Below are 13,392 nucleotides of genomic sequence, written 5' to 3' on the forward strand. Positions count from 1 at the left end.
TATAGCAAGATGGAAAAACCTTAAGTAACCAAACACTTCAAGTTATTTTGCTGCAGTATACGCAGGAATGGTTTGTTTCTTTAACAAGGTGATCCAACATCATTCTTCACTCACAAGTGTCTTGAAGGCATGTCTAATTTTGAGAATGTGTATCACACATAAATGCAGTATACAAAATGAAAAAAAAAAATAAAGACCATACTAAACTGATTCAAAAAAGATTTAAAAAAAAATGAAAAAAACCCCAGGCAAATTGAAACCATCTACTCCATAAAGAGCGCACGGCTAATACTGTTTATGTACGTTCCCAAAATTCAATGGGTACCAAAATAAAATGGTCTTTGATACACAAATAACATGTTCTAAATGTTTTTTGGTTCACAAAACATGCATGAAGTTCCCACATGTTTAAAAAAGTCTTTTGTACCAGAGAAGGAATACAAAGGCAGCCAGAAATGGAAGCATTCACAAACACCCAGAATAAGGCCCTTCAGAATTTATTTAAAGTAACACATTAAACCCCTTCATTCTCAGGTAAAAGATTAAGAGGCCGAGACACACATCGTCTGCGAGGGTGAGGATACTGGAGGTTGGCAGTGTCAGCATCACAAGACTGCTCTATCAGAGGAGGAGGAGGAAGGAGCTGGGCATGACTGGACCATCTCGATCCAGCCCGTGGGGAATCCAGAGGGGGAAAGAAATACCTGAAACAATTAAGAAAGGAACAAAACACCAAAACAAAAAAACAAACAAAAAAACAAACGAACAAAAAAAAAAAACAACCAACAAAACAAGAAAAGAAGAGAAAGGTAGTAAATACAAGGAGAACCAAAGGGGAGAAAAGACATGCTGGAAAAAAAAAAAGGCTTTAGTATATCCATGCCAAAACCAATAGAACATAACAGCAGAAATCAAGGCTTGTAATTCAAAACAAGACAAATCTGGAAACTCTTCTTTAAAGCAAAATAAGAGTCTTTTCCACCAAAATTCATTGAAAATACCATAGTCACAGTCCTAGCATACATTTTTACAAAAGAATGGATTACTTTGAAGTCAAAAAGGTGGTGTAGTACAGCTATTAACAGGCTTTCATTCTCCCAGAATTTCTGTGATTTGTTAACAGCTTTCAGTAATGCTTTCTTTGTGACACAAAATATACATTAAATATTATCAAAGTACACTTGCTGCATATGCATCTAATTCAGATTAACTTCACAGCATTTCTAGAAGATGTAAAAACACCACTTTTTACATTAATGATATACATTTACAAAGAATAACTGCTTTGAACGAAATACAGTCTTTGTATCTATTTACATATTTCTGCAAAATCCTCAATTTTGTGTAAATTCAAGATTCCTGGTGAATGCAAGATTCAGAATTATGCCACTCCATGTCATTTTGCTGCTGCTTTTATTAGAACTTACCCGTAACACTCGTGCATTTTAGTATAACTATATTATGTTTTCTGTCTTGTTTACAATTCTGTGGACTTACAACAAAGAACAGCTATCAGTTTATTAATGAAGTTATGGGACAATTAACAACAAACTGCATTTTGGTTTCTATCTCTGTATGGCTAAAGTGTTTGCATTTTTCAAGGATATTACGTTGAGAGAATTTAAGTATTCCATGTAATTATAACTCTTACCACAGGAATGTACAAATATGTAACAGAGAAAGTACTTCTTTCAGGATGAAGTATGACAGTACTTACAAAACATTTATTTGAAGTCATACTAAAGAATATAAATGAAGCAATAACAAACCACTAAAAGCCATCATCTGTACAATTGTCAAAACAGATTTCTCACTTCTTTAGAACTAACAGTTGCATATATATTACAAAGCAGTTACAACCTTGTAATGTTTAGGGAATCCTTATCAAATGCTGAACACTCTGAAATGCAAAACAAATTGGTTCTCAAAACAATTTTAATGGAAGTTACTGTAATGGTCGTTTCCCTCCTCCCATCCCAATCAAGGACAAAAATTCTTGTTTTTAATCACAAACTATCTTTTAATTTTACAAGCTTTCAAAAATATGTTCTGATGGAAGTTTTGGGGTTTGGGTGGGTTGTTTATGTTTTTTTCCAAACAAGATGCCTCTCCAAATATTTTTCTATCGGGCGTTCCATCAGTATCAAACTGTGCAGGCTAGTAGAAAAAATGCACACAACGTGTTTTAAAAAGGCTTTCTGAACAGTATTTAGTAGTTAGCAGGCTGCTGGTGTCTTGGGAGAGGTCAAACGGCGCTGGGGAAGGGGAAAAAGGAGTTCGTTTTCCATTCCTGTGTGCATGCAACAAGCAGCAAAACACCAAAGTTACTCCAGTTAGCTTGGTATCAGCTCTGCTTTCTGTTAAAAAGGACATAATACAAATGGAGAATGGAAATTGTATCATAAATCTACACACACAATTACATCAACATAATAATACAGCCCTACTGGTTTATTTCCTAACAATCTACATCACATGTTCTGAAATTTATTTTGAGTACAAATTCAGTTTGGCCATAGCGCTTTTATAAACTTTTCCAGATCTGCCTGTGCTATAGCTGTCTTAAGTGTTTAAACATATAGACATGAAACACAGCATGTACAGTCAGAGACAAGTAATGTGTAGGATACCTATTTAGTCAAATGTCAATGCATGAATCTTTATCAGCACGTTAACACTAACACAGAAGTTAGCAGCTGTGCTTACACAACTCAGGCCAGTATCACTACAAAAGAAAGCCTGTAGTAAAGTGTGTATCTTTTTACGTAAGGCTCAATCCTAGGACAAGACACCATACGTCACAAAATTCCACAGGCCCTGACTTAATTCTGGAAATAACATTGTTTTACAAATCAGAGGCAAGAATAATTTATTAAAAACCAAAACAAAACACCTTCCAATACAGAGCAATGAAGGGAATAGAAATAATGCTAGAAGTTTCAGCTGCACAATGGCTTAGCACCAAGTTCAGGGACAGGAGAAGAGCCACGAGAAGGGTGGGGATGGTTAGTCTTGGTGGCAGCAGAGTCTTAGATAAGGAGATTGTAAAACCACACCCTGTGCCAAAGAGCTGTAAGACAGCCTGCATTTCCCCACAGGAGCCCAAGCAAATGCAGCTACATAGCTCTGGATATACCATGTCCAAGGCAGGGCTGCATTCCATTTGCTACACTGCAAGTAGAATCTGGAATCATGACTAACATAATTTTGCTGCCCTTTCTTGTTGGGACCGGGCCCATTACCACCTCTTGTGTCCGCGTTTATCTTGTGAGGAAAATGTGAAACCTGTTCTCTGTTCAACAGGGCTAGGGATTGTGAACTGCCATTCAGGACTGACTGCTGAAAGGGCAAGAGGGGATAGGCTGGTGCTACTCGCCACAAGCCAACTTTGCCAATAAGCTTTCCAAACTGAAAAAACCCCACATGAGTAACTGCACATGGACAGAAAGGAAACTATCCCAAGGCACTTGAAACAAAGGTAGCCACAAAACTTGGAAACCACTGCTATGGAATCTGCCCACATCTCATTCTTATATAGGACTTATAATTCTGTAAAGCTGACTGTACACACTGCACCATACACATGCAAGACTCAGCATATTTCTACATTTCAGTGTGCACAAATGAAAATGTTTTTTTCAGAAGAGGCAGTAAAATTTACTCACTAAAAAGCAACTATTACAGAACAAAAACCTAACAGAGATTGAGGCATATTATTTGCAATATGAATGCCATATGAGGAAAATTTTAAAACCACAGAACTTTTATTCAATTGATGCTACACACCTGAAAAAAACAACTAAAATCACGCTAACATTTAATTGTTGAAACTGTTATCAAGTAACTTTTCTTCCTTCCCTTCTGCTATATTATCCCACAGAAAACTCAGAATTTGTTGCTGGCATTTTTGCTTCACTTTTAAGCATATATCTAAACCAAAAGGGCAGTTACACACCAGTAGGATGAAGCTTCTCCTTTGAAACTATTTCAGAAATGTTGTTTTTAATAATATGAAAGGACTAAAAACCAAAATAATTATTTATATTGCTTATTTATACAGACTGATTCAGTATGACTTACTGTTTTGTTCATTTTCCTCTTAACACCTGCATAACAGACGAACCACAGAGCAAAACCAGAGGAGCTTATAGAAGTACTCATGCAATAAATGACACTGCTCTTTAAAAACATGTAAAACAAATATGAGAGCTAAATGAAATAAAGATTCAGAGAAAAGACTACTGAAAATCAGTCTCTCTACTACTTAACCTACCTGCTGGCAGATGATCCATTTAGTGAATTCTGCAGACTTGTATTGGCTGAACCTAGAGAGGCATTAAAAATTCCCTGCTGAGAACTACCATTCACTGGACTCCCATTACCTTTCAGTATACCAGTACACTTCCAGTTGTCCATGTAATTAGCTGCAAACACAGATACACAGACACTGTTAGTTTCTCTTCTGAAGCTCAGTTTCTCTACAAATATGTTTTAACTGCCCCACACCTGGTGTGAATCACACCTGAACTTCAATACCTATATATAAATTCCAAACAGCTGAGGATCCGGCCCTTTAGCTGCCTGATATTCTCTGCCTGTCCATAATTTAAAACTCAGTTTCCACTGTTACAATACTGAGGAACAAATGAGAATGTGTAAGGTAACTGCCAGTAGATTTTTATTGTTGTTGTTGTGGGAATTTTGGTTTGGGCTTTTTTTTTTTTTTTTTTTTTATTTGGTTGGTTGACAGAGGGGTGCATTTATTTGTTTGTTTTCTCTTAAAAATGCACACAGAAAAAAGCCATTTGCCTGGACATTGTGACTGAATGTAGATTTTCTAGGTTTAGAGGAAAATTTCCAAGTCAGGGAAAATATCCACCTTACTTTTTAAAATGACAACTTTATGTAGCTCTAGTCTGGTGAAACAATTTCAGGGTACAGTAACAGCTATTCACAGCAGCCTAAATCAAGCAAGTATTTCATGCAGAATGTTATTTCTGAATTTTGTTTTTCTTAAACATAAACAGAAATATAGACAATAAAAATCTATCTTTCACAAATCTAAAATGGACACTCACTCCAAAATTATGTTTTGAGTAAAATTTCTCAAATATATTCACTAGACTACAAAGTTAATGTGATTCAAGTGGGTGACCTTACCCTTCCAGAGCCTAACACAGCCATCATCACCAGAGGAGGCAAGCACTGTGCCTGTAATATTCCAGCTCACTCGCCACACCTGGGAGTTGTGATTATCAAACTGTGCCACAATATGAATTTCAAATTTTGTTAATCCTCCTGATGAAGTCAATTCTTTCCTGTTTAAGAGAAAAGTGACAGTTGTGCACACAACTGTTCAAAGGTCTGGGCTTGAACATGATGTCAGAGACTACTAAATCTTTGTAATAACAAGTGTATTAGATTAGGTATTCAGACAAAATTATAGACTTGCTCACAATCTTGTCACCTTAAAAATCAGGTTGCTAAAAACAATCCTGCATACATTATTACTTTTGCTTTGCAGAGACAATTTGAACAAGATTGTATAGTGTGCATCACATCACATCAAACCATCTTCCTCTTAAGCTCACCTTAGAGGTTTTAGTGTGAAAATTCGTACGTCTTTGGTTGCTACAGCCAAGATGTGGAAGGATCTTCCCAGATTTGGAGCAAATGCAATATCATGTACAGGATCTGTGACTGTCATCAGAGCTTCTGCTTTTGCATACTTCCTGTAGAGGGCAAGAAATTAACCTTTAATGCCATGAAAATTGCCAGTGATTAAAATTATATAGACCAGATATAGTGGAAACGGGGAAAAGGGTTAAGAATACATGATAAGACTTGGAAAAAAAAATTTAAACATAAATTTCTGCAATAATTTCAAGCAAATTTCTTCAGAAATTGAATCTATCAGATACAGTAGCCACTAAGTACAGTATGCTACAGTATTGTGAGTCATACAACAAAGCAAGGATTGCAGTACAAAGGACACTTTTGTCTGCAATTGGAAAAGGGAAATGAAGAGAAATATTCCATTCACAAATCTAAAGGGAATTTGCATCTCAGTAACTCACTAAATTTTCCATGCTTTTAAGCAGACTACTGTCTGCCTCCTCTGCTGTATGATAAACACATATTCAATTTTCTTAGTACGTTACAGTAACTTTATTGTTAATGCATGGAGAGCATTGCCTGAAGCTGGGCATAAAATCCACAGAACACTCTGGCTCCTTTCCCACATCGGTCACTCCCAGTCAAACACAATTTCTCTGCTATCATTTAACTGGAAGTGGTGGTGCACAAACTTAGTAGCCCTTTCTGGTTCTGTGGACTCTTGACTGTACAACCTGAACTTTGACAGACCATGAGCAATTCACAGCGCTTTCTGTCATTGTAATAATGCCTTTAAAATCATTGTAAGGTGGCCTTGAACAAAACAGTGCCTGGTGCAGCACAAGTCAAATTTCAACTGTTAATTCCTTGTGCAAAATTAAACACACAATTTAACAGACACAGAACAACAACTCTCCCTTTAAAATGCTGGTAAGAACACTGACACTTCTGCACTGACAGAGAATAAAATTATCAATATCATCTCTGTTAACATCAGTTACCATTCTGAGGTCCCCCTCTCTTTTCCTACCCAATGGATCAGGGACAAAATTAAGGTATTTTTATTTATTACTCCACATCTAATGATAGGAATAAAAGCTCATATATCATAAACAACTTCATAATCCCACTAATGTTATATATTATTATTATTATTTAGCATACCTGGTATTTTCATTATATTCATAAATTTGAACCTTAGCCAGTATATTTGGACTGTTGTCATCACTTCCTACAGCGATCATTGGAGAATGTGCTCGAGAGCTAAAAGGTGAAAACAAGTATTGTTATATTTACATATTATATCTATGTGTATATATAATATTAATATATAGTATTTCCCATAGAAAGTACACCAAGCCATTTGTTAAATTTCAAACACATTATCTATAGAGAAAACAGAACACCACCACAAAATACCGCAAGGAAAAAATCCCAAAGAAAGAGGAGTTAAATGCTATTCAGAGTTACCACTATCTCACTCTGTTGTTTTAAAAGCCCACCTTATACACTCACTAAGGTGAAATTATTAGACAACATTATTCAGCAATTCAAGATGATGTTCTCAGAGAGAACTGACTTTCCATAACAGAAATTGCATCTGCAGTCTAGTATTTGCCACCAGTTTCATAGCAGAGTCTGCATTCTTTGCAGTGCTTTTAATTATTGATTTAGTGATATTTTTATCAGTTTTCAGAAGATAAATCACATAAGGTAAATGTACATGGATTTTAGTTTTTAAATCAGCTTTTATCCTATCCCATGCATTAAAGTGAACTCCTGTATGCTGAACCTTCAGCATGGACTACTGCTAATGAATAAAAGAGTAACTGGATCAGCAGGACACAACACTGTGTCCACAGGGAAAGCTATTAAGCGCTTCTGGACAAAGAGAAATCAAAGCAGTTCAGCTTTGAATGGTTTTTCCCTTCCTGTTACAGTCATAAAGCAAATGTTTTAGTAACATACCTTGAAGGATTCCAAGAAATACAACTGCAGCTGAGCTTACACGAGATTTCATGCTGCAGTGACCACTGGCTGAGATTCATCACATCTGGAGCTTCATAGATCCTTACAACTCCATCTGCTGAACAGGTTGCTAACATAAGACCCATGTGCTTGGGAGCAAACTTCACATCTGTAACAGATGTTCTACTGTCTACTAGAGTGGTCCTCTTGACCTGCAAGGAAATTTCCATCAAAAATTTATTTCCTAAGGAAGGCTAATCAAAGTCTGACAACACCATTTCATAGGATTGCTTACATCTTCCACCAAAAAATTCCCCCCCAACTTTTATATTGTTTGAAAGATGAACAAGAACAGCCAGTGTTGTTTCAAATTATCCCTTGTCAGAGAAAAACCCAACTGTAGATGGGAATTCATGTCTGCCAGTTGTTTGCCAGGAAACATCTCATTATTAAACATTGATAATAGTGACACAAACTGGCCTGAATGCAACCAGTTATCTGTTTTCCTCAAATGCTTCAAAAATACTTCCTTTGAGTTGGAATGTTGCCACAAATGAACAAAACATAGCCAAAATCAGAAACTTTACAGCTACAGAAAAGAAGTCTCACCCAGTGACTCTGGCCTCGGAGTTTATCATTTGACTCTCCCACTATTTCTTCCCATACAGCTGCTGTTCTATCAAAGGAGCAGGAAGCCAGGACCTGCCCAAATTCAGGATGGGCCCATGTCACACGCCACACTGATCCACTATGTGTCTGCAAGAAAACATCAGAACACTGCAGAGAAGCAAACTTACTGCCTTAGGAACCATATATTTTCATGACTTTCTGAAAAAGAGAATTCTAGGACGTAGTAACACTGTTCCTCTGAAACCTATGTTCTTTTATACAAAGTTACATATCAGCTGTTGCAGTTCCTTATTCTAACCATAACTGCAAAGTTGTTGCGCTTAGTGTTTAAATGCAATTATTACAAGCATATTTCAAGGCATCATTTATTACTACTTTAAGTTCCAAACTATGATTGTGTCTTGATGCAAAAAGTACAGTTTTGTTCTCCATCAACCATTACCATGTTCATTTCTAGCTTGCCTGTACTTTTCAAAAGCACTTGTAAGCATTATTAATCTTCTTTTTAATATGAAGCTCCTCTCTCATACCTAGTCAACATTCCTGTCTTAGAGAAGGGGAATTCAAAAGCCTCCCTTGCGCTGGCATTTACAGGGATGAATGCATTGTGGTCCTATTAAACACAAGTTTAAGAACAATTCAGAAGCTGAATGCACTAATTATCCAGATGAAGCAGAGCATCTCTATGACACAGTTCTCAGAAAGGTTTTGGAGAACAAAAAGCAGAGGTCAGATGTTGTAACATTTAATAGCCAGACATTTTCCTTTTAATTTCCCCCTTCCCGCTTTTTTTTTGTTTTTAAGTCTTATTATACACAGAAGGAAATATTAAAAATTAAGGTACTGTTTTCCACTCCCTGAACACAGTCACTAATAATATTTACTAAGACTCATCTGCCAACATAACTAGGTACTAACAAGAGCAGACTGCATATTAGCATCTGCTTTAAGTGAAAGGCACTAGAGATGCTTTACAAAAGCAAAGAAAAGGTATTTTACACAAGACATACAGAATCTACATCAAACCAAAAATATTTCTGCTCTAAAATTCAGCAGAAATTAAGCATGGTTCTCCAAAAACAAAGGAGAAATTATGATTATGTCTGTGTAATTTTTACAAATACAAACCTTCCAGCTGGCAGTGCAATGCCAATCTCCATTTTCACTTTTGTCCCAGACCTAATAAGAAATCAAAATACAATTTGTAAATAAACCTCACTGACTAGTACTTTAAAGACACAACCATTCATATATATAAAATAAAAACAAACAAAAACATACACACACATCCCCACTAAACCTTTTCATCCAGGACCCTGTTATTTGGTCCAGTACAAAATTGCACTTTACTCCACCATGAAACTATCCCTATTACAAGTAGGGAGAAGAGGCACTGCCTGCAAAACCCACTATTTTATGTCTTCTATCCCTTTTTAAACAGTAAATTACATAGAAGAGAAATTATTACAATTCCCAAAAGTTCATTCACTTTGTTCGAAGAGCACACTGTTCTGTTTCATTCCAGAGCCCCCAGCAACCTCACGTGCTCAGCTCTGGCTGCAAAACCCAAATGCAGCTCCCAGCACTCATCCCAAAAGCAGAGTAGGAGAGTAAAATATACACCATGGTAGTGGGGGAACAAATCTTGGCTCTTTTTATGAGATTTCTGCCTTGATTTTTAACCACATGCAAGTCACTGAACCTTCCCCTCTCTTGATTTCCCATACATCTTTATATTTACGAGTTTCTTACTGAAAAATTACATAGAAAGTCATGAACGTAACCAAATGAAAGACACTACCTGACACTCCCTCCTGTTAGTCACTCATTCAGTCTGAAGCTGTACTAAAAGTCACCTCACGTCTGCCACTCTGGCTCTCCAACACAGCCTGGGTCATGTTGTTCCTCTGGGTGGAGGGACATTCTGAACATTCTCATAAAGGATTCAGTTATGACTGGAAAGTAACATTACACTGCTAGAGAACAGTTTCTGTGTTCAACCCACCTCATGGTATCTTTTTTAAGAACTGCACACTCTTGGTAGTCAGTCCAAAGCAAAGATCCCCATGGCTTTGGCTTATTTTCGGGGGGGGGGGGGCGCATTTTATTGTGGTTGGTTATTTGCTTTTTAGTCTGTGGTCAGGGAGAACAGACTACTTCTTGGTTTTTAAGCCTAATATACACGTGACACAGCTTTCTACAGAAAAGTGACTTTTTCAACCATTTATCTGGATTTAATAACAAACATGTCTGCTCTCTGCAAATTAGATTTAAATCTATCCACGTGACTCCCAAATATTTGCCCATCTTCTCACTATGCACAAAAAAAAAGCAATCAACTTTTCCTTTAAGTAAATGTAAAATGCTACTTTAATTCCTCTACAAGAACGTAAAAATGAAGACTTCTTATACTCCACACTTTCCCCAGTCTGCCAGGACACACACGGAACACTCCGGATTTTTGCTTACTGGCACTTCACCTCCTTCTCACAATAAATACAGATTATTGGCACTAAATTACGAAACAGTATTTTTTTTTCCGTAAGCATTCTTTAATAAACACAGATTTTCAGCTGAATAAACTCCACAAGCGGCACGGCTGCAGGCACAGCAGCCGGGAATGCGTTCCCTGCCGCAGCCCCGGGTCGGAAGCGGAGTTCCCGTGTTTACTTACACTCGTTAGCGCGCACACAAACACAACGGGCACTGTGCGCTACAGCCTCCCGCCCCACGGCCCGACACCGCACCGGGACCCGCCGCGCACCGAGCCTTCGGCCGCGCCCCGGCCCGCCCGCAGCCCGGTAGGCCGCGACACTGGCGCATCACCAGGCCCGGCGGCTCCCCGCTCACCTTGACGCTCTGGTCGCTGGAGCAGGTGGCCATGCGGCGCCCGTGGAAGTCGAAGGACACATCGTGGATGAGGTCGCGGTGATCCGCGGCGATGCTGCGCGCCACGAACATCCCGCCGCGGCCGCCACGCGCGCGCACCGCGCACGCCTCACGCGGCGGGGCGGGGCGGGGCAGGGGGCGGGGCCGACGCCGCCGCCGCCGCGCGCGCAGCCGCCACAGCCCGCCCCGTGCGTAGGGGGCTGCTCCGCGCATGCGCGATTCTTCCCACCGCCGGGAAACGCGGGGCACGGACCGGACTGGAGCGGACCGGACTGGACCGGACCGAACCCGCCCCGACCCGACCCGACCCGATTCGGAGTCGGCCACTGGGGGTCGGGGCGATGCTGTGTGGGAAATTACCCCGCTGCCGCTCCTGATTGCGACATGTACCCTCGCGAAGTGACAGGACGAGAGGCCGTAACCTCAAGCTGCACCAGGGGAGGTTTAGGTTGGACATTAGGAGGAATTTCTCCTCAGGAAAGGTGGTTATATACTGAAATGGGCTGCACAGAGGGGTGGTGGAGACACCGTCGCTGGGGGTGTTAGAGGAAGGACTGGACGCGGCACTGGTGGCATGGTGGTTTTCGGTCTCGATGGTCTCGGGGGTCTTTTCCAGCCGAGCTGGTTCTGGGATTCTTCTGTGGGGTTGCTGTGCCCACAGCGCCGCAGTCGCATTCCATAGCGGGTCCGAAAAGCTGCGGAGGTCGCTGTGGTAATGCAGATCAATAAACAAACACTCAGCGCTGTGGGATGTACTGCGTTTGCTTCGTTAATGATTTACGGTACTAATGAGCCCTGTCAGATGAGCCTTGAGACCTGCTTCCTTGTCGGGGAAGGATTTGGGAGAGTGAAGTTCGTGACCGACAGTGCAGGCAGGGGAGGAATCCGCGGCCAGGTTGAGAAACTCCTCTGAGGAAAGACTAAGAAAGTTGAGATTGTTCAGTCTGGGAAAGAGATGGCTTAGGGGTGACCTAATAGTGGCCTTCTAGTACCTGAAGAGAGCCTACAGGAAAGATGGAGAGACATTTTTTACAGGGGTGTGTAGTGACAGAACAAGGGGGAATGGATTCAAACTGAGAATAGGTTCAGATTATCTATTCTCAGTTTTCAGATTAGATATTAGGGATAAATTCTTTACTGTGAGGGTGGTGAAGGACCATACAGGATGCCCAGGGAAGCTGTGGATTCCCCATCCCTGGAAGTGGTCAGGACCAGGCTGGCTGGGGCTTTGAGCAAGCAGCTCTAGGAAAGATGTCCCTGTCCCTGACAGAGGGGTGGAAGTAGATGGTCTTTAAGGTCCTTCCCAAGCCAGGCTATCCAATGATTCAAAGTGAGACATGGTGGGTGCTGGACAAGATCCAGGCTATGAAGTAGAAGCAGCAGAATAGAGCCTGGCATGTGGTAGGAAACGCATCCCGAGTGACTGAGCTCTATGAGGGAGCTATAGAGCAGCGATGACTGGTCTGTAGTCAGAGGGCTGTGCAAAATAAAGGAACCACAGCAGATGGAGACTCCTGAGGGCTCAGTACTTTCACCCTTGACCTTCCACCTTTCAAGGAGCTCTTCACTACAAGCAGCACTTTCTTCCAGTTTGTGTCCTGCAGTATCCCCTCACAAACTGGGGCATGCAGCTTATTTGCCAATACCTTTTAAATACCATTCATTTGTTGTAACACTGAGCACAAGACTGTTACAGCATCCTGTTTTTAAGGAATGTTTGATCTGCAAGCTTTGTTATTTGCTGACTGTTCTGAAGATAGCTACAATAGTGGACAAGTATTAGCAAAGAGAGGATAATTAATGCGCTATATTCCAATGACAATAATGCAGTCAGTAGATTTAAGAGAAAAAAAATTATTAGCATGGCAATAGACAGTGAAAGCAAATACATTTGTATTTAACTGGTTTATATTTCAGGTTCAAAACAGTACTGAAGTCATCAGAACACCTCCAGTGCCTTAAAGCTATGATCCAGTTTTCCAGTCATCTATTAAAGGCGAAAGGATGAAATTCCCTGACATCAGATATATTCAAATTCTCCAGATTCAAGTCAGAGTTAGACCTTTTCTAGAAGATTTTTGGTAACTGCAGCTTTAACAGAAAATTAGTTTTGACATTTTCAAGAAGACTTTTGCTTTTCACTATCTCATTTAAAGTTTTCATGTTTTTATGTTCTCGTTTAAAATTTCTGTTCACTCAGTGAATGGAATTTGTTCAGAGATGTCCAAATTCTTCACAGAATTATAAATAAACTGTTATGTGCTTGTGAAATAAACCTGACAGTTTGAT

The 13,392-nt window shown here is 39.8% G+C and overlaps 1 protein-coding gene across 1 annotated transcript in view; it reads right to left on the bottom strand.

Annotated features, from left to right (window-relative positions):
- CEP192 (centrosomal protein 192) overlaps positions 1-11,217 on the bottom strand; it is a 75,054-nt gene extending 63,837 nt beyond the window's left edge. Inside the window, exons 1-9 of the mRNA XM_063149748.1 lie at positions 11,065-11,217; positions 9,343-9,393; positions 8,194-8,340; positions 7,585-7,796; positions 6,781-6,879; positions 5,592-5,732; positions 5,161-5,318; positions 4,274-4,424; positions 518-704 (exon numbers count right to left, since the gene is read on the bottom strand). Coding sequence (XP_063005818.1) covers positions 518-704; positions 4,274-4,424; positions 5,161-5,318; positions 5,592-5,732; positions 6,781-6,879; positions 7,585-7,796; positions 8,194-8,340; positions 9,343-9,393; positions 11,065-11,175 — 1,257 coding nt within the window. The 5' untranslated portion in view covers positions 11,176-11,217. The remainder of the gene's footprint in view (positions 1-517; positions 705-4,273; positions 4,425-5,160; positions 5,319-5,591; positions 5,733-6,780; positions 6,880-7,584; positions 7,797-8,193; positions 8,341-9,342; positions 9,394-11,064) is intronic.
- Positions 11,218-13,392: the final 2,175 nt, after the last annotated feature.

The sequence above is a fragment of the Melospiza melodia genome, chromosome 1 (genome assembly GCF_035770615.1).
Source record: "Melospiza melodia melodia isolate bMelMel2 chromosome 1, bMelMel2.pri, whole genome shotgun sequence".
Classification (NCBI taxonomy): domain Eukaryota; kingdom Metazoa; phylum Chordata; class Aves; order Passeriformes; family Passerellidae; genus Melospiza; species Melospiza melodia.